This window comes from Lucilia sericata, unplaced genomic scaffold (genome assembly GCF_015586225.1).
Source record: "Lucilia sericata isolate MDLA Ls3-8-SP2 unplaced genomic scaffold, ASM1558622v1 Contig002163F_arrow, whole genome shotgun sequence".
Lineage (NCBI taxonomy): Eukaryota > Metazoa > Arthropoda > Insecta > Diptera > Calliphoridae > Lucilia > Lucilia sericata.
The window spans coordinates 9,783-30,060 of NW_023996004.1; the positions used below are offsets into that span (position 1 = coordinate 9,783).

General features: G+C 32.2%; 3 protein-coding genes across 4 annotated transcripts; 1 reads left to right on the forward strand and 2 right to left on the reverse strand.

The window, feature by feature from the left end:
* The first annotated feature begins 3,806 nt into the window (after window positions 1-3,806).
* LOC119613514 (polycomb protein Asx-like) lies at window positions 3,807-14,326 on the forward strand. 2 transcript variants are annotated; one of them, XM_037969538.1, is made up of 10 exons: window positions 3,807-4,370; window positions 5,419-5,788; window positions 5,913-6,493; window positions 6,548-7,946; window positions 8,095-9,103; window positions 9,210-9,368; window positions 10,934-11,910; window positions 11,971-13,713; window positions 13,779-14,171; window positions 14,234-14,326. In XM_037969538.1, exons 3-10 carry the CDS (start codon window positions 6,135-6,137, stop codon window positions 14,309-14,311), a joined length of 6,117 nt encoding a protein of 2,038 aa, XP_037825466.1. In that variant the 5' UTR covers window positions 3,807-4,370; window positions 5,419-5,788; window positions 5,913-6,134; the 3' UTR covers window positions 14,312-14,326. The 2 variants fall into 2 exon arrangements, with proteins under 2 accessions (XP_037825466.1, XP_037825467.1); XM_037969539.1 differs by having other exon boundaries at window positions 14,271-14,315.
* Window positions 14,327-18,995: 4,669 nt separating this feature from the next.
* Window positions 18,996-20,219, reverse strand: LOC119613519 (phosphopantothenoylcysteine decarboxylase-like). Its single transcript, XM_037969544.1, has 3 exons — window positions 19,666-20,219; window positions 19,396-19,599; window positions 18,996-19,322 (listed from the first exon to the last, which is right to left on the reverse strand). The coding sequence occupies exons 1-3, from the start codon at window positions 19,774-19,776 to the stop codon at window positions 19,056-19,058; spliced, it is 582 nt and encodes a 193-aa protein (XP_037825472.1). The 5' UTR covers window positions 19,777-20,219; the 3' UTR covers window positions 18,996-19,055.
* Window positions 19,744-20,166, reverse strand: LOC119613520 (cytochrome c oxidase assembly protein COX19-like). The gene has a single exon (XM_037969545.1). The coding sequence runs from the start codon at window positions 20,099-20,101 to the stop codon at window positions 19,823-19,825; it is 279 nt and encodes a 92-aa protein (XP_037825473.1). The 5' UTR covers window positions 20,102-20,166; the 3' UTR covers window positions 19,744-19,822.
* Window positions 20,220-20,278: the final 59 nt, after the last annotated feature.

Sequence of the window (20,278 nt, forward strand, 5' to 3'; positions counted from 1 at the left end):
AATATTAAGATGTTTCTTTATAAAAAAGTTGTTAAAAAACAGTAATAATAAATTAACTATTTTTTTAATTCTCAAGAATTTATGTCCATTTTATTTTAATTTTTTAAATTTTCTTTTTATTTTCAATTATTTTTTTAATTTCAATTTCTTTCCTTTTTTTATTAAATTTTTTTCAATAAAATTTTTAATAAATATTTTTAAAATTTCATAAGATAAATTTTATTTTTTTTTTTTAATTTTTAATTGTTAAATTTTATTTTTCTCTTACTATAATAACTATAGGGCGTTATAATGTTTTCAGAATTTTGAAGTGCTGAATCCCCTAAAAAACCAAAAGACGCTTGAATATTACTATTAGGTAAATTTTATTGGCAAGGAATTTTTAATTTATTTGCAACTAATTTCGAATAAAAAGATGCGCTTTTTAGCAATCTAGAATCGCAAATAGCGCCATTTGTACCAATTTATTAGCATTGAGAATTCATTATTGGCGTTTGTAATAGCCAAAAAATAATTGAATAATTACCCTTATAATTCATAAGATGTTCAGCTTTTTTTGGTTTTTTATTTCTATGTGTTTGCCATCTATTGCTCCAAGGAAATGAGGAAATTGCCAACGGTCATAAAATTTTTGGCCTTCGACCTTCCATTGCTCTTCATTTTCTGGTATCTGTGAACGAAATTTGAATTTTTTAGTTTAGTAAATATAAATATATTATTTTAATGCATTAAAAACTTACTTTAAACTTATTTCTTAGAGCGTGTATGATTGCCTGGCAAATATCTTTCACGATAATACTAATATGACGAAATTGCAGTTAAAAAGTCTGTAAAGCTACAACCGCTTCCCGAAAAACGAAGTGTTAGTGCTAGACGTTCTCTTACAGATATGTGAGAGCTTTTAAGAATGAAAGAAATTAATTTTTCTAAATATTCAAATGCTTTTCTGACAATTCTTGCATACGTTATAAATTGATTTTCTGAAAGCTCTTTTAATAAGAGCGCTTGTCCTAAAGTATCCCTTTTTAAAAATAAATTGAATGATTTTTGTCTTTGTGTCAATGAATTTTCAAAATTACTAAGAAGAATTAGTATTAGGGCTGCAGAGCAATCTTCATAATCGTCATCACTTAATTCTTCACAACTCAAATGAAACAAAATTCGAGTATTATTTTTATATAAATTGTTGATCTTCAAAATAAATAAAAACTGAAAATCCAAAATCTATGAGAAATGAAATATTTTGTTTAATTAGGCCACTAAAATGGGTATGTATATAACTACAAATGATTCCTAATACAAGTTTAAGCAATTTTTTGTACAAATATGTTTATTGTTCTCTGAAATTCTTGAAAATAAAGACCAAAGTAAGTATGATATCAAATGCTTTACTTTAGAACTTAAAAAAATTTCAAAGGCAAGTGTTATAACAACTTATACCCCATTTACACATACACGAAATCTAGTAGATTTCATTTAAATTCTTTTTAAAAATCTAGACCGTTTACACTTTTTTACCATTTTTGGCATTTAGGAAGATTTAATTTTTTCTAGTATTTCTAGAGATTATGTTTGATATAAAAAATAAGAAGGAAAAATGGAATATTTATTAACATTTCATTTATAATAAAAAATTAGATATTTAAATATAACATTACCTTCTATTTTGAATAAACTTTTCATTCATGTTTTTCAATTTATTAAAATTTTGTTGACATTTTATTTTTTTTGTTTGTTTTGTTTTTCTCGTTTTTCTTATGTAGCGTCGTATTTTTTAGTATTATTTAGGAAAAAAACAGAGTTGAATCACTAAAAATTATTAGATTTTGAGTAGATTTTATCGAAATCTAGTTACGAAGTAGATTTTGTTTTGTATGGGAAATCTAGTTAAAATCAACCAGATTTGGCTCGAAATCTCATAAGTACTAGATTTCGTGTATGTGTAAATGGGATATTAGTTTCAAATTTTTAAACGTGTTGGTTCGGAGAGACCTTATCCAAAAAGTGTATTTTTATTCAATCAATAAGCTGCGTGTTTATTAATAATATTATAAAATATTCAAAAAGTACCAAAGAGTTCAATTTTACAGATTTTCGTTCCATCAGGGTACCATATGTCTGATTTTATGTTTCTAGGTTCAATTATTTAGAAAATGGCACGATGTCTCTAATCTCAGATGTGATGATGTGATGGAGAATATCTGAATTCGTATTCGGACTCAGCGCGGCTCAATCCTTTAAAAAAGTATAACTTACTACTATTTTCTTCTTTATTATAGGTATTTAACTAAAATATTCCGAAAATTTTTCACCCTTTTAAAAAAAATAAACTAAATTATATATTAGCATAAAATTCTATGAGAATTTCTTTCAAAGTTCAAATTGAAAAAACAATTTATTTTAACTTAAATTTGTTAAGAATTTAATATTCTTCTGTCGTCTTATTAGATTTTTGTACAACACAAAAAAATCACGCGTCTAATTAGACAATTTATTTTAAATTTAATAAATAAAAATCACGCGTGTTATTATTAGGCAAATAAAAAAAGCGGAAAAAAATGGCGCAAAAATTGTAGCAGAATTGACATCAACTGCACTTCTCATTTAAATACACATGTTCGATGTCCTAGTCTTTTACGGTAAGACAAACGAACAATGGTTGACGTCAACAAAGCTGGTTTGAAGTAGAAGCAGCGACTCGCTTACAGCGATTAAACACAAAAATATCTGAGGCGAGGCATATATATTGAACGTTGTCAAGTTTTACATCGGCAAAATTTCAATGAGCGGCTTATTATTAGATAAAAGAAAACTTGCTTAAATGAAAACAAATTAATTTTATAGTGTAAAATTCCATAAATTTAGCAAACGTGTTCTGTAAATTATGCAAAATATGGCTAAATTTTCAAGCCGTATTAAGGTGAAAAATTTTCGGCGGCGGCGGCTTTGACATTTTGTTCGGCGGCTAATAATTTTTTTGCAGAACCAACGAGTGATTGTTTTTTCGTTTTTTCTCTCGTCAATGGGGGAAAATGGCGGCCTTTATCTACAGGGTTGCATTTTTTTATTAAATTAGATATGGCAGTTGGTTGTAATAGTTTATCGATTATTTTCGTATATTAAAAATAATAATGAGAAACTGTTACATTTTAATATTTTAAGAAAACAATGCAAAAAACTGTAACAAACTAAATTTCAAGGAAAAACTGTTATATAATAATACTTTTAATTAAAAATAATTATTATAGAGATCATTTTTAAAATAGAAAACCTTTTATAATCATCTGCAGAAAATCTTTTATAAACAAAATTTTCTGTAGAAAATCTTTTATATACATTCTGCAGAAAATATTTAATACATAAAAATATTGTTTTTATTTATTCATTTAAGTAAAACAATCTAATATATTAGTAATAATATCTAATATATTATAAAAATATATATGCAATTAATTTGCATAAATTTTCTATAAAAAACTGTTATATACAATATTTATTATAGAAAATCTCTTACATATATAGAAAATTTTCTATAGGAAATCTTTTATACAGAAAATTCCCTATAGAAAATTATTTAAAAACATTTTTTTCTGGTAAAAGTATATGCACAAAATTGTCTACAGAAAAAATCTGTTATATACAAATATGTATTATTCACCGATTTCAATAGTACTTTAAACACTTTCGTTACATAACTAATTGTTATAATAGAAATTTTATAGCGTTTATTTATATAGTAGTATAACTTTCATAAAATGCGACTCTGACTTTTCAGTACATTTTCATGCAACTGTTCACACGACGAGTAGTCGCCCGTACATTGCTCGTTTCAAAACGCAGTTACTAACTTTTGCTTCAGATTTTCTTCAATTGTGAACAATAAAAACCTTAAAAATATACCTTAAAAATAAATATAAAAATTATAAACTATAATTTGTTTAAACAAATTGCCTACATATTACATAAATAATAATAAAAAAATGTGTATAAATAATTATTATAGAAATGTTCTATATGAAAAGAATAAATGAATGGCCGTGTGTGAAAAATGTATTGAGTGTTTAAAGAGTAACCACTACAGCAGCACTATGCTGGGTCTCTTGTGTGTTATATGAAGAAAAAAGCAAATAGACGAGAATTATCTTTTGTTTGTATATAAAAAAACAATATTAAAGAAAAATAAGCAAATTTCAAAAAATAATTAAAAAAACATTTTAAACATGGAAAAGTATATATGAATAAATCAAAATGTAAATAGTGCAAGTTAATATTGAATAATAATAAAAAAAATTTACGTGAGAAAAGAAACACATATATAATGAAAGGTTGTAAAAAAGGAACAAGTGAATGAAGTGACAAAGAAGAGAGAGGTAGATAGAGTGAGAAAAGCAATTTTGTAAATGTTGTTCTTGTTGTTGTTGCAATCGTTAAAGCAAAACGCAAAACACAAGCGAATACAAAAGAAAAATAGTTAAACACAGTGATGCCAGATATTAACATAAATATATATAAATATTTCAGCGTTTTTTTTTTGAGGAATTTAATTATATATCACCTAGTTTATAGATTTTAAATATAAATTACAATAATAGTATGCAATACGTTTTATAAAATTTACAATAGTTGCTTATTTTTAAAGTTCAGTTTTAGTTCAGTTCTAGTTCATTTCTAGTTTAGTTCTAGTTCAGTTCTAGTTCAGTTCTAGTTCAGTTCTAGTTCAGTTCTAGTTCAGTTCTAGTTCAGTTCTAGTTCAGTTCTAGTTCAGTTCTAGTTCAGTTCTAGTTCAGTTCTAGTTCAGTTCTAGTTCAGTTCTAGTTCAGTTCTATTCTAGTTCAGTTCTAGTTTCAGTTCTAGTTCAGTTCTAGTTCAGTTCTAGTTCAGTTCTAGTTCAGTTCTAGTTCAGTTCTAGTTCAGTTCTAGTTCAGTTCTAGTTCAGTTCTAGTTCAGTTCTAGTTCAGTCTAGTTCAGTTCTAGTTCAGTTCTAGTTCAGTTCTAGCTCAGTTCTAGTTCAGTTCTAGTTCAATTCTACTTCAATTCTAGTTCAGTTCTTGTTATGTTCTATTTCAGTTCTAGTTATGTTCTAGTTCAATTATATTTCAGTTCTAGTTCAGTTCTATTTTAGTTGTAATTCTTGTTCAGTACATTTATAGTTCTATTTCAGCCTTGGTAACGTACTAGTTTAGTTCTAGTTAGTATGTGATATTGTTTGGTTTAGGTCTAATTTAATTCTAGTTGACTTCTAGATCATTTGTAGTTCATTTTTTTTAATTTCAAGATAAAATTCAATAAGTTATGTATATTTAGAAAAAAAAACGTCAAAACAATAATAGGCGTTTTTCTCCCCTCAAAACAAAATTACCGTCTGGCATCACTGTAAGGAATTTTTTCTTATTTTTTTTCTGTTTTTTTTTGTAAAAGTAGTAGAATATCAAGTTAAAAGAAGGAAAAACTATTACCAACTGAAAAAGAAAACCTAAAATGGTAATTCGGCAATACTAATGTTCGTAAGAAAAATTATATATGTAAAAATTTATATAAAAGAAAGAACTTATAATTTATGGTGGAAAAAATCCGAAATTCCGAACGAAAAAATCCAAATGAAAAGCTTGCTGCTGACCTCCTCCTTCAAATGGTGCAGCCCTTTTAATTAAATAATTTGGACAGTGATAAAATTTGATTAAAAAAATATATATAAAAAATAAGAATATTATTCTTAAGTAAATCGTATGGTTGGTCAGGGCCCAGGATAAAAAGAAAATCACGAAATATTCACGATAATTATGAACAGGTAAGCAAATTTGTAAATGTTAAAAAATCAATGTGTTTCTTTTCAAATATTAAAGCGTACAAAGAGAAAAGTTGCAGAAATTTTCTTTGAAACTTTAATATTTTCATATTTCTTTTTTTTGCAGAAATACAAAGCAATATTTAACAATGTTTAAGACATTGACTGAACTCTGCCTTAATGAGCACTGTAGTCACCATTAGGGGTCGTTGGGCAGGTATAAAAAGACAAAAAATATGTTTTTGTCTCATCGCAGTCTATTAACTCTGTTACAGATGTGAATTTTTGTCAGCCAGTCAGTCAAACAGTCATTTAGTCAGACAGCAGGCTCAACCAACAGGACAAAATAATGAAAACGGAAATTTTCGATTTAGAGGCTGCTGTAACGAAAAAATCGACAACAACAATAAAAACACCGGGAATATTTTTTAGTAGTAATCAACAACAACTAGCAACGAACCCAAATGCAAGTGGCCCACGACCACAGCAACAACACCAACAAATTTACACTAAAACAGCTGATTTGAATAGATATTTTACGGTATTTAGTAGTGGCAACATGGAGGCCACCACCACACACATAAATCTCATCGATGATGAGGACGAAAAAGATCCCTTAGCTTTGGATACCTCGTCGGGAGAGCGTAGTTCTACCGAAGACTCTTTAGGCAGTGCCCCCTCAACCTCAAAGCATTCCCACAGTTTACGGTAAGTGTTGAAGGGTAATCATTTTCACTATAATTGTAAATTCTGTAATTTTAGACGTCATGTACCGCGTATTATTGTTAAACCCATACTACCCGATAAGAAACAAACATTGGGCGCTACGACGGGCTCTACGGCGGCCAATGCCAGTTCACCATCTTCCTCATCGTCGTCTGCGTCAGTGCAAGTTAATTGCAGTCCCTCATCTGGTAGAACCAGCAGCAGTAGACGTATACAACAACAGCAACAAGCTAAACAGGCAGCTGCAGCAGCAGCAGCCGCTGCAGCGGCGGCGGCGGCAGCTTCTGCTGCTGCCAATGCTGCTACCGCCATTACACAGGCCTCTACCATGCGTGAGGTTTTAGCTTCGATACCCGGTTTTAGCTTAAAGCCCCGCCGTAGATCCTCAAAGAAAATATCAACTGCCGCACAAATAGAACAGACCAAAGATGGTAAAATTGATCTGGAGACACCAGATTCAATATTGGCATCGACAAATCTGCGTGCTCTGCTTAATAAGCAGACATTTTCTTTGCTCCCACCTCTGTACCAGTATAATCTCATACAACTGTTACCCAGTGTAGATCGCGAGACCATTGAAATGGAACAAAAATGCCCTGCCAATACCATACCCACAGAGGCTATACGACTGGGTCCCTCAAGTCTTAATAATGAGTTTTTTGCGAGAGCATGTCTGGAGTGGCGTGAACGTTTGGGCGAGGGCGAATTTACGCCCGAAAATCAAATGAAACTGAGGACGGAGGCTGAGCGGGAAAAGAATAAATTGGATCCATGGAAATTGAAACATTTTGAACCGATATGGGGTGAAAAGTCATTCAATCGTGCCAGTAGTAGTCGTACAACAACAACAACCAGTAGCGCCTCCGCCACCACCACCGCCGATGTTTGTGTAAATAATAAAATTAAAGTGGAAGTGGCAGCAGATAAATTGGATACTAACAGCAGCACAACTTCCACTTGTACCATAGTTGTAACACAAACCACAACAATCTCAACGACAACAGCCACAGAAGCAGCAGAAACGAAAATTACAGCTGCTCCAAACTCAACAGCAATATCAGCAGCAACCACTAGTGCCTCGAATTATGTAAAAAACGAAGCATTATCCTCAAATTCGCCTACATGCTCGCTTAACTCATCCACCACAAATTCCTCCTCCTCCTCTTCATGTTCATTAGATGAACTAGTAGTTGCTAAAAGCTTGACGGAAAAAGCAACAAGACCTGCTACCAGTTCACCAAATAAACAGCACAAGAATAACTATAAAATTCAACACGTTGAAGATGATGATGATGACGATGTAGTGGAATGTATTGAAACGACGATAACACCTTCATCTTCAGCAGCAGCAGCATCAACAACACTATCACCATCTACAATAAGTACATTGAAACATGAAAATTATGATAAAAAGACTGAAAGTAAACAAGAAAATGTAAGTACACCAAAAAGTTTTCCTCTGTAGTCATTAATGCCTTTAAATATCTTCTGTTTTTTGTTCAGTTCTAGTTATATTCTAGTTCAGTTCCAGTTTAGTTCTAGTTTCAATATAGTAATTAACATTTATATTCTTTTAATTTTAGTTTAAAAAAGAAATTGAAGAAAATGATAGAATACTACAAGATCTACCAACATCATCTGCAAACGCCATTAAGCTAATACAAGAAGGCCAGAGACGAGGCACTAAACGATCCTCTAATAGTCCCACAAACAGCAAAGACTTTACTGATCCAGCTGCAACAGCTGGTGAGGCTACTAACCTGGCTAAGGCAAATAAAACTAGCTGCAGTGAAAGCAATCTTAAAGAAAATGTTCCTACTGAAGTGAATAGTTTAAATAGTAGTAGTGATGATGTTATTTGTCTTGATGGTCCAACGACAAGTAAAAAACTGAAAATAGAAAACACGGAAAACAATAGCAGCGCTAGTGGCAGTGGTTCAAACAGCAGCAATAGTATTTGTCAAATCGATGCTACAAATGATGTTGATGACGTTGATGATGATGATGTGACGGAGCATGTAATGGCTCCACCAAATCCCCATACAACCCAGTACCTAGACGAGCAAAATAATGCGGCCACAATGATGATGACATTGACAATGAATAAGCAACATGAATATGTTGTTAATAATTCCTCTAATTCCAATTCGAACTCAAATTCTGCCACTAATTCCTGCTCCTCTTCACCGCCTCCTGCTCCAATTTCTGCAACAATATCAACTGTTAACAGTACCTGTGATAGTAATTTGCCATATGCTATAGAAATGATGGGCAGTGATGAGACCACAAATATAAGAGTTGAACAGCAACTGCTACAGCAACAACAGCAAGACCAACAAACAACATATACTCATAATACGCCTGAAATGGAGATTCAGCAGCATCCACAGGATACAATGATTTTAACAAATTCAATGCAGCTGGATAACTGCACCGATCAATTATTACACAATCCTTATAATAACAATAATAACAACAACAATAATAACAACTTAGATGAGGATGAAGATGATGTTATTGAACAAAAGTTTAACGATGCTGAAAACTATGTTTTAGAATCAGGAGAAGTTAGCACAGATGATAGTGGCAATGGTAAGTTTTTTACTTTGAATTTTATAACATTTAAACAAATCTGCTGTAATATTTCCTTCTTCATTAACAACACTTAAAACTAACCTTTGCTTTTCACTTTTCTAAGATTCTAAATTAAATGCAAAAACTAATTTTCATTGTGTTACAACTGCAACAACAGCATCTACAAATGTTGTGGCTACCACACCACCGCCACCCACCACCACCAACACTGATAGTGTTATTAATAATGCAGATTTTTTATTTACTAACTCTTTAGATAATGGTAAGCTCATCTATGGCCTAAAACCTTTTATTAAATAACGTTATGTAAATAACTCCTTTGTTCTTTAAAATTATTTTTTTGAAAAAATCTAAATTTATTATGCAATTCCTTATTGATTTTAAATCATATTTACTTTTTTTACTATTATTTCATGAATTGAAATATTTTTTGTTTGTTTATAACGAAATGAAGTGAATTTTTTTTTATTTATTTATAATTAAAGTATAAAATAGATGTTGAAATTCCATAAAACATAAACATCATATTACATGGACGAATTGATAATTAAATTATGAAATTGGACAATTTTTGCAGTTCAGTTCTAGTTTAGTTCTAGTTTAGTTCTAGTTCAGTTCTAGTTCAGTTCTAGTTCAGTTCTAGTTCAGTTCTAGTTCAGTTCTAGTTCAGTTCTAGTTCAGTTCTAGTTCAGTTCCAGTTCAGTTCTAGTTCAGTTCTAGTTCAGATCTAGTTCAGTTCTAGTTCAGTTCTAGTTCAGTTCTAGTTCAGTTCTAGTTCAGTTCTAGTTCAGTTCTAGTTCAGTTCTAGTTCAGTTCTAGTTCAGTTCTAGTTCAGTTCTAGTTCAGTTCTAGTTTAGTTCTAGTTCAGTTCTAGTTCAGTTCTAGTTCAGTTCTAGTTCAGTTCTAGTTCAGTTCTAGTTCAGTTCTAGTTCAGTTCTAGTTCAGTTCTAGTTCAGTTCTAGTTCAGTTCTAGTTCAGTTCTAGTTCAGTTCTAGTTCAGCTCTAGTTCAGCTCTAGTTCAGTTCTAGTTCAGTTCTAGTTCAGTTCTAGTTCAGTTCTAGTTCAGTTCTAGTTCAGTTCTAGTTCAGTTCTAGTTCAGTTCTAGTTCAGTTCTAGTTCAGTTCTAGTTCAGTTCTAATTCAGTTCTAGTTCAGTTCTAGTTCAGTTCTATTTCAGTTCTAGTTCAGTTCTAGTTCAGTCCTAATTCAATTCTAGTTTAATTCTAGTTCAGTTCTAGTTCAATTCTAGTTCAGTCTAATTTAGTTCTAGTTCAGTGCTAGACTATCAATGCTATGTACAATTTTGTTATCGACTCTATAACATATTTTAAAGTTTTTTTCTTAATTTAAAACTTTCATAGTAATTTAATTATCAATTTGTTTGCGTTTTTATTTTTCATTATTATCCATTAATTTGTCCATTTTTTCGACTTTTTGTTTGTAATCGTATTTAAATGTATGCCTAACTAACATTTTTAAAAAAAAGATCTACTAATATTAGAAATCCCTAAAACCCATCCAAATTTTAAGTCCTTAATCCTTTTCCCTTAATGTTGGTTTTGTGTGAAAAGCATAAGATATGCATGTGTGTTTAAAAATATAACGCAACTTAAACAAAATCCAACATCAACCAAAATATAAAATCAAATTAAATCCAATATTTTTTACGCAGTAAGTTGAAAAAAAGAAACACATAAATACATTACATAAACATTAGCACAAAACTAAACAATTTAATTAATATTTAACGAGTTAAACTTCAAATCCTTTTAAAACATTAATATATTCTAATTCTTTGTGTGTGTGTGTATTTCTTTGGGCGATTTAGTGATTGTAACGCATGAGCAGCAACATTGTGAAGGAAACAATAGCAACAATAATATTAGCAGAAGCAATAACACGCTAATGGCAACAATATCAGCCAGTCTACAGCAAGCCACAACATCTTCGACATTATCCTCTTCGTCATCTTCGTCTGCCTCATCACCATTGACTTCGACGACTTTATCTTCATCATGCTCCTCATCAAATTCAGCATCGACAACTACATTGGGTAACGCCAAGCCCATGATAACATCTGTAGTCTCGCTTACCGGTTCACCTTTGGTCAAAGAACAAACGCCTCAATTAAGTCTGCCCATGGAGACAACAGCCAGTGAGATATTCCATCATTTGCAGCATGATTGGAATTTTGGAGGTATGAAATTGGATGGACAACAAGGAAGTGGAGTGGCGGCGGCGCCTCAACCAATGGTGGTGGAGCATGATGAGCAACAAAACATGACGACCGGTAGTTATTGCAATATGCTGCAGCAAGCAGACCTGAGCAGCGGAATGGGTGGCAGCACTGGAAGTTCGGGTTCTATAGCCACCGAAATTGTACAAGACGATAGTCATACAACTGGTGGGGATTGTATACTACAAGATGCCGTAGCTGATTTAATTGATGATAACAGTGCTGAAGATAATGTTGATAATGTCGATGATGAAGCGGAGGCAGAAGAAGATGAGGAAGACTTGGATGATAATGATGCGGTAAGGGATATTGTTGATGAACTGCAGCAGCAGCACGAACAAATAATGCAACTGCAGCAGCAACAGCAACAACAGCAGCAGCAGCAACAACATCAATTGCAACAGGTGGAAATAGAACATTTCCAACAACAGGAACATCAACAGCAGCGACAACAACAACAAATTCATCAACAGCAGCAGCATCAACAGCAATTGGAACGTCATGTTCAAAATCATCAACAACAACAACAACATCATCATCATGCTCAACTCAACGAATATGTGGGAGAGGTAAGTAGCATTTGTTTTTGGCTAAAGATTATTTATGTTAAATTCCCTATTTTACTTTAGCTGGCCTCATCTGATGTACCCATGTCTATAACGGAAATGGAGGTAACCAGCACGGTTTTAACAAATACAAATTCCAACGATAGTACCAACGATATAAGCATGTGCAGCAGTACAAGTAGTACAGGAAGTCTGACTGCTGCCAATCTAGTACCGTCTTCATTAGCCCAACTGCAGCTGCAGACGTCGCAACATCAACATCATCAACAGCAACAATTGCATACAACAGCACAACAACAGCAGCAGCAACATCAACAAGCAATACACAATACAGCAACTCAACAACGACAAATATTGGTGGATTCTAATGGACAAATCATTGGCAACTTTTTGGTACAACAACAGCCCACGAATCAACACCATCAAACTCAGGCAGCCACACAACCAACCCAACAACAGCAACATCTACAGCATCAACAACAACAACAACAGCAGCAGTTATTGCAACAAGCAGCTCAACAATTTAGCTTTCAACAGCAACATCAGAGCCAAACAACACCTAATCAACAAACCAATTCAGTGGCCGCCTTAGCGGCAGCCCAACAACAGAATTCGGTTGCATTTGCGGCAGCAGCTGCCGCTAGACAACAGCAAAGGCAACAATTGGCTCAAAAAATGTTGCCTCTGGTGAGAAAAACCTTTGAACATCAAATGAACACCAATGGAGCGCAACATTTTATAGCAAATTCCTCAGCTTTAGCTCAAGCCCAACAGCAGCAGTCAAGTCATATAGAGCAAGCTCATCAGCAAATGCAACAGTTCTCCTTGACCCCTCAACCTCCACAACAACCACAACACCAGCCACAAAACCGTACATTCTTAACAAACTCAGCAGCAACAGCACAAGCCAACAACAATAGTCTAACCGCCACAGCAAATAATTTGCTAGCAGCAACACAACAACACCAGCAGCAATTACAATTGCAACAACAACTACAACAGTTGCAACAACAGCATCATCATCTAAATACATTTCAAAATGTAAACAATCAACCACAGCAGCCTCATAACCCACAACAACAGCAATTATCACCACATCATCAAACACAACAACAACAGCAGCAGACACACCACAACACAACTACTCTAACGCCTAAATTCATTCCCAAACAATTGAGTATTATTTCAATGCCTTCGCGTAGTCCAACAACAGCTACAATACCCGCAAGTATTGCCGCCTCCACAACAGTTGCCATTCCGTCCACTGCCGTCGTGGCCGCCTCCAATGCAGCCGCTAACACCATGTACAATAGCAACAACAGCGCCAGCAGTAACAATAATATAAATATCCTTAAAACCGCCTTACCCATATCTGGAGTGCCTACGACAATTGCTCAGCAAAGGTCAGCAGCTAAAGCTTCCTCGGGCAAAGGACGTAAATCGACTACAAATAAACTACCACCTGGTGCGGTTAATCTAGAGCGTAGCTATCAAATTTGTCAAGCCGTCATACAAAATAGTCCCAATCGTGAAAATCTCAAAGCACAATTAAGACCACCAGCTGCTCTCTTAAGTCAACAGCAGCAGCAACAACAACAACAGCAACAACAACCTCAAATTATACACACTACAAATGCCACTTTGGCAAAAACATTGCCCGTACCGGTATCAGTAACCACTTCGGTGACGAACTTAATAAAAACCCAAGATGATGTTGTTGTGAATAATGCAAATAACAACAATACGGCAGCAACTACGGGTATGCCAGCAAATATAATGGGTGTGGGAAGACCAGGAGTTTATAAGGTAAATTCTCTTAAATAAAATATTAAAATATGTTTATATAATTGTCCCCACATTTAAAAAACTAGGTCATTGGTCCTCGCATGGGTTTTCCACGCAAGAAATACGTACAACGTAAATCCTCACCCACTTTAATAAGACACATTTTCGCCAATCAAGGCTCTGCAGTGCTGCAAAATGCCAATGTTACAACCGTACCAACCTCAGCCGCTGTAACGGGTGGTGGTGGTGCGACCCTTAATACAGTTGGCGTTGGTCAAAAGGTGACAATAATGCAACAACCCTGTGTTTCGCCGGGCCAACAACAGGCGGCGACACAACATCTAACACATGTTCAGGCTACCCACGATATACATCACAATGGCAATGGCCAGTATGTACTAGTGCATCGTGCTAATGTAGGTGCGGCCGATAATCAGGCTCCGCGTGCTTCCAGCGCTCCACCAGTTCCTCAAAATCAGGTTTGTATGCAGTGGTTAAATGCCCAATTTTAAGAGAATTATTGTTTTATTTACCTAAACAGAATCAATTACATGGTATGAATGGTATTTCTATAACAGGACGCGGGCGTCCTGCTTCAGTGGATGTAGATTTGTTTTAATACACTACAAGACAATGCACAATTAATACAGTTTGTAATCCGCCAACAGCAGCAAATGTCAACAATAACACACAGATAGTGAGACGTAATGTGGCAACCGGTAAGTTTTATTTATTGATTAATATGTGATAGATGTAGCATAGATGATAATAGATAGATAGAGAGATAGATAGATAGATAGATAGATAGATAGATAGATAGATAGATAGATAGATAGATAGATAGATAGATAGATAGATAGATAGATAGATAGATGATGATAGATAGATAGATAGTAGATGATAGTCGTAGATAGAAGATAGTAGCATCGATAGTAGCTGTCGCCCTTAGCTCGCTCGCTCGTCGAGATCGCATAGATCGCTCGCTCGTGCTCGCTATGCTCGCTCGCTCGATGCTCGCTAGATAGCTCGCTCATCGCTCGCTCGCTCGCTCGCTAGCTCGCTCTGCTCGCTCTCTCGATCGATAGTCGCTAGCTGCTCGCTAGATAGAGCTCGATCGCTGCTCGCTAGATAGATAGATAGATAGATAGATAGATAGATAGATAGATAGATAGATAGATAGATAGATAGATAGATAGATAGATAGATAGATAGATAGATAGATAGATAGATAGATAGATAGATAGATAGATAGATAGATAGATAGATAGATAGATAGATAGATAGATAGATAGATAGATAGATAGATAGATAGATAGATAGATAGATAGATAGATAGATAGATAGATAGATAGATAGGTCTAGTCTAGTCTATAGTCTACTCTGTAGTATAGTCTATAGTCTAGTCTGTAGTATAGTTTATAGTCTTGTCTATAGTCTAGTTTATAGTCTAGTCTAAAGTCTAGTCTATAGTCTATTCTATAGCCTAGTCTATAGTCTAGTCTATAGCATAGTCTACAGTCTACTCTATATTTTAGTATATAGTATAGTCTATAGTCTAGTATATAGTATGGTCTATAGTCTACTCTTTAATCTAGCCTAATATCTAGTTTATAATCTAGTCTATAGTACATGTAGTAACTCGTAAAAACGATAGCATATTAAGATCATCCACATTTTTCTCCTCTTTCCTCATTTTAGGCAATATATACATAGAAGGTATTGGTGATACCACTGCCACAGGTCTCGTAGATGGTAGTGGCAATTATGTAGTAACAACTTCACCTGTTCATGCCACATCAGCTACAATAGCAAGTGGTACAGGAGCAGCAGGTGTAGCCAGTCTTCTAGCTGGTGGTAACTTACGAACAAATCATCAACATCTCGATATTAGCAGTAACAGTAGTAATAGCTGTAACAGTATTGGTAGTGGTAATAGTCCAACTAACACATCAGATGCAAACAATTGTGCCTGTTCCTTAAATGCCATGGTTATATGCCAACAATGTGGAGCCTTTTGTCATGATGATTGTATAAGTTCATCGAAATTATGCGTATCCTGTGTGATTAGATGAATTATTGGCAAAAATGACAATATTAAAAGTGTTAAAACAAAATGACAACAATGTCAACAGCAGCAGCAGCAACATGAAGAAGAAACAGAAGAAAACAGTATTCGCTCACATAATTATGTAATTTGTAAAATACTACGATAATTAATAATCGCATTGCGAAAATGGTTTAAAACAATAACATTATCGCGTACTCAGAATTTCTATTAATATTTATATTTCGGTCTACTTTGTGAAATTTGTGACTTTTTTTTTAACTCCAACTAATTTTAACATTATTTTTGTTTTGAATTTATTTATTTTTTTGTTAAACCGCCTTTTTTTTGCCCCACGTGATAAATTTAACGCAGATAACGACAGGATTTTCTGCATGATTAAAGTACATTTCCTCGACTATAAAATGGTCTGTAGTCAAGACTATAGAATAGTCTGTAGTCAAAACTATAGCATAGTCTATAGTCAAGACTGTAGAATACACTATAGTCAAGACTATAGAATTGTCTACAGTCAAAACTATATAATAGTCGATAGTCAAGACTATAGAATAGACTATAGTCAAGACTATATAATAGTCTATAGTCAAGACTATAGAATAGTCTCTAGAATAGTCTATAGTCAAGACTATAGAATAGTCTGAAGTCAAGACTATAGAATAGTCTAAAGTCAAGACTAGAATAATCTGCAGTCAATACTATAGAATAGTGTATAGTCAAGACTAAAGAATAGTCTCTAGACAAGACTATAGAATAGTGTATAGTCAAGACTATAGAATAGTCTATAGTCTTGATTATAGAATAGTCTATAGTCAAGACTATAGAATATTCTATAGTCAAGACTATAAAATATTCTATAGTCAAGACTATAGAATAGTCTATAGGCAAGACTATGGAATAGTCTATAGTCAAGACAATAGAAAAGTCTATCGTCAAGACTATAGAATAGTCTATAGTCAAGACTATAGAATAGTCTATAGTCAAGACTATAGAATAGTCTATAGTCAAGACTATAGAATAGTCTATAGTCAAGACTATAGAATAGTCTATAGTCAAGACTATAGAATAGCCTATAGTCAAGACTATAGTCAATAGTCGATAGTCAAGACTATAGAATAGACTATAGTCAAGACTATAGAATAGTCTATAGTCAGGACTATAGAATAGTCTATAGTCAAGACTATAGAATAATCTATAGTCAAGACTGTAGAATAATCTATAGTCAGGACTATAGAATAGTCTATAGTCAAGACTATAGAATAATCTATAGTCAAGACTGTAGAATAATCTATAGTCAAGACTATTGAATAGTCTATAGTCAAGACTATTGAATAGTCTATAGTCAAGACTATTTAATAGTCTATAATCAAGACTGTAGAATAGTCTATAGTCAAGACTATAGAATAGTCTATAGTCAAGACTATGGAATAGTCTATAGTCAAGACAATAGAAAAGTCTATAGTCAAGACTATAGAATAGTCTATAGTCAAGACTATAGAATAGTCTATAGTCAAGACTATAGAATAGTCTATAGTCAAGACTATAGAATAGTCTACCGTCAAGACTATAGAATTGTCTATAGTCAAGACTATAGAATTGTCTATAGTCAAGACTATAGAATTGTCTATAGTCAAGACTATGGAATAGTCTATAGTCAAGACTATAGAATAGTCTATAGTCAAGACTATAGAATAATCTGTAGAATAATCTATAGTCAAGACTATTGAATAGTCTATAGTCAAGACTATTGAATAGTCTATGGTCAAGACTACAGAATAGTCTATAATCAAGACTATGGAATAGTCTATAGTCAAGACTAGAATAGTCTATAGTCAAGACTATAGAATAGTCTATAGTCAAGACTATAGAATAGTCTATAGTAAAGACAATAGAATAGTCTATAGTCAAGACTATATATATATAGAACAGTCTAAAATCTAGAGAAAATTGTGTTAACTATTGTTTACTTGAATTCTGAAAATCAAAAAATAATTTGCTTTTTATAGTTCGATTTTGTTTTCGCAACGAATAACAAAGTAACTCTCTTGTATATCTTCCAATACCGTTGCTTTTCAACCGAACATTTCTAAAAACTTTTCCTTAGAATCTTGTTATTAAATTCACCCGAATCTGTGGTATTTAAATTTTATATTTTAATCCAATTATTATTATTATTATTATTTTTTTTTAAAATTTTATGTAAATTGTATATAAAACTTATATATAATTATTTTTAATTGTTAATTATTTTATTGGCTTCTAACAGTTTAAACAAAAAAAGCATAATTCTCATACAACTCATTCAATTTAAAAATTAAATTCTTTAAAAAAATAGGGCTTTTAACATTAGTAAGGGGGGCTCGAATTCTTTTCAATTAAGTTTTTTTTATATAAATAAATAATTTTTAATATTCATTTAGCTGTAAACAACTTTTAAGTAAATATAACTTGTATATATACACACACACACACATACACATATTACTATTTGTAAGTTCATTCTATATATTAAATGCAAATATTTTTGTTCGTTATAGTTTTTTTTTTCTAATTTTTAATATAATTATTAATATTATTTTATTAATACTATAATTATAATATGTAAAATTAAGTTTATGTAATTTGCAAATATTTTATATATATAAATATATATTTTTATATAGATTTTAAGGTAAATTTTTTTCAAATTGTTTAAGCTATCATCTACAAAAAACAAAAGTTGTATTATGTTTACAAAATAAAACTAACAAATGCTATGTGACAACAACAAAAATATAAAAATTAAATAAACAAAACAACCAGAAAGAAAATACACACCATAAAACAACAACAAAACTTCTTACATTTACAACACACTATTAAATTACAAAAACCATTAAATAAAGCATGTTTATAAACCGTTTAAACATACAATTAGTTATTATATTGACAAAAAAAAAACAAACAAAAACAAAATATAAATAAAAAATATAATTATTATATTATAAACAACAAAAAATATTATATATATTATAAAAAAACAGAAAGTTTTTGCTCTTAGATGCACTCACCGCGCATAAAATTATGAATAATAATTATTATACGAATTAAAAAGAAAAGAAAAAAACAAAAACAAATAAAAACAAAAATAAAATGATTATCATTCAATAAAAATACATTTAATAATAATAAATCTCTTTAAAATTAACTTTTTAAATCTTCTAACTTTGATGTCAATTTTTAATCTAAAAAGTTAGAGGAGTTTTTAAAGTATTTTGTTTTTATTTATTTTTTTACATACATATTTTATTATAAATATAATTTATACATTTTTAACATTTTCAAATTTACATAAAATATTTTCAATAATTGTTTCCACTTCGGCCATAGCTCCATTACCCGTATCGCCACACATTAAAGTTTTCGCTACTGTTGCAACTTCATGATAACCCCATGTTTTTAGTTTTGTTATATGTTCCTGGGTAATGGGATGATCAAACATGCGTGTGTTCATGGCTGGACAGAATAGTAAAGGTTTGCTAACATCCCATGCTCGTACAACGCACAGCAAGAGATTGTCACAAAGACCCTGTGGAAGTAAAGGGAAGAGAAAAAAAATAGGATTTAATCTATGTATCTTCAAAAACTGTGTTTCTACTTACCATAGCAATTTTAGCCAAAGAATTAGCACTTAAAGGTGCTATCACCAGCATATCAGCCCATTTACCCAAATCTATATGAACAACCGGATCACCACGTTTATTCCAAGCACTCCATTCATTTTGATCATCTAATATTTCTATGCCCTCTGGTATAGATGAATTTTCGATGAAATGTTTGGCACGTTCAGTAACAATAACTTTGATCTATAAGAAAGATTGTAGTATTATTAACAAAAATTTGCTTACAAAAGAAATAATTATACAACTCACATTAAAACTATAATCTTTATCTATAGCTAACAACTTTTCTATTAGCAGCGTTAACTTAATGGTAGCCACACTACCGGTACAAGCTATTAAAATATTTTTATTGGTTTTCATTTTGTATTTGATGTGATTTTGTTTGTTCTACTTTTAAATTAAAATGCTATTGCGGTGTTTTATCCGTTTTATTGGCTTTCGTCTCGCCTTCACTGAAACCCAATTTGGACCATTCAGTCTGTTCCATTAACTGATTCTTCATGCGACAATCTAAATATTCTTGAGCTTCTTTGCGGCACTGTGAATTTTGATCGTCACTGCGACGCAGACAGCTCATGTAAAGTAAATAATACTTTTTACACAAACTTTCGTGATCCAAGGGGAAACTACCCTTTTCCGGTGGTGTGGGTATGAACTTTTTCTGGCTAAAAGTATGCGAAGTCATTTAGAAGTATAGACGGGCAAATTGTGCAAGATGATAAAATGCAAAAAAGAAAAAAATAGAAAAACAAGTTAGAGCAGTCAGCTGTTTACAAGTGTTGCTAATAGAGTTATTGTTAAAAAAGTGACTTAAAACGTTTTTGATGATGAATACAGGGAAATTGAAAAATAAATGTTAAAT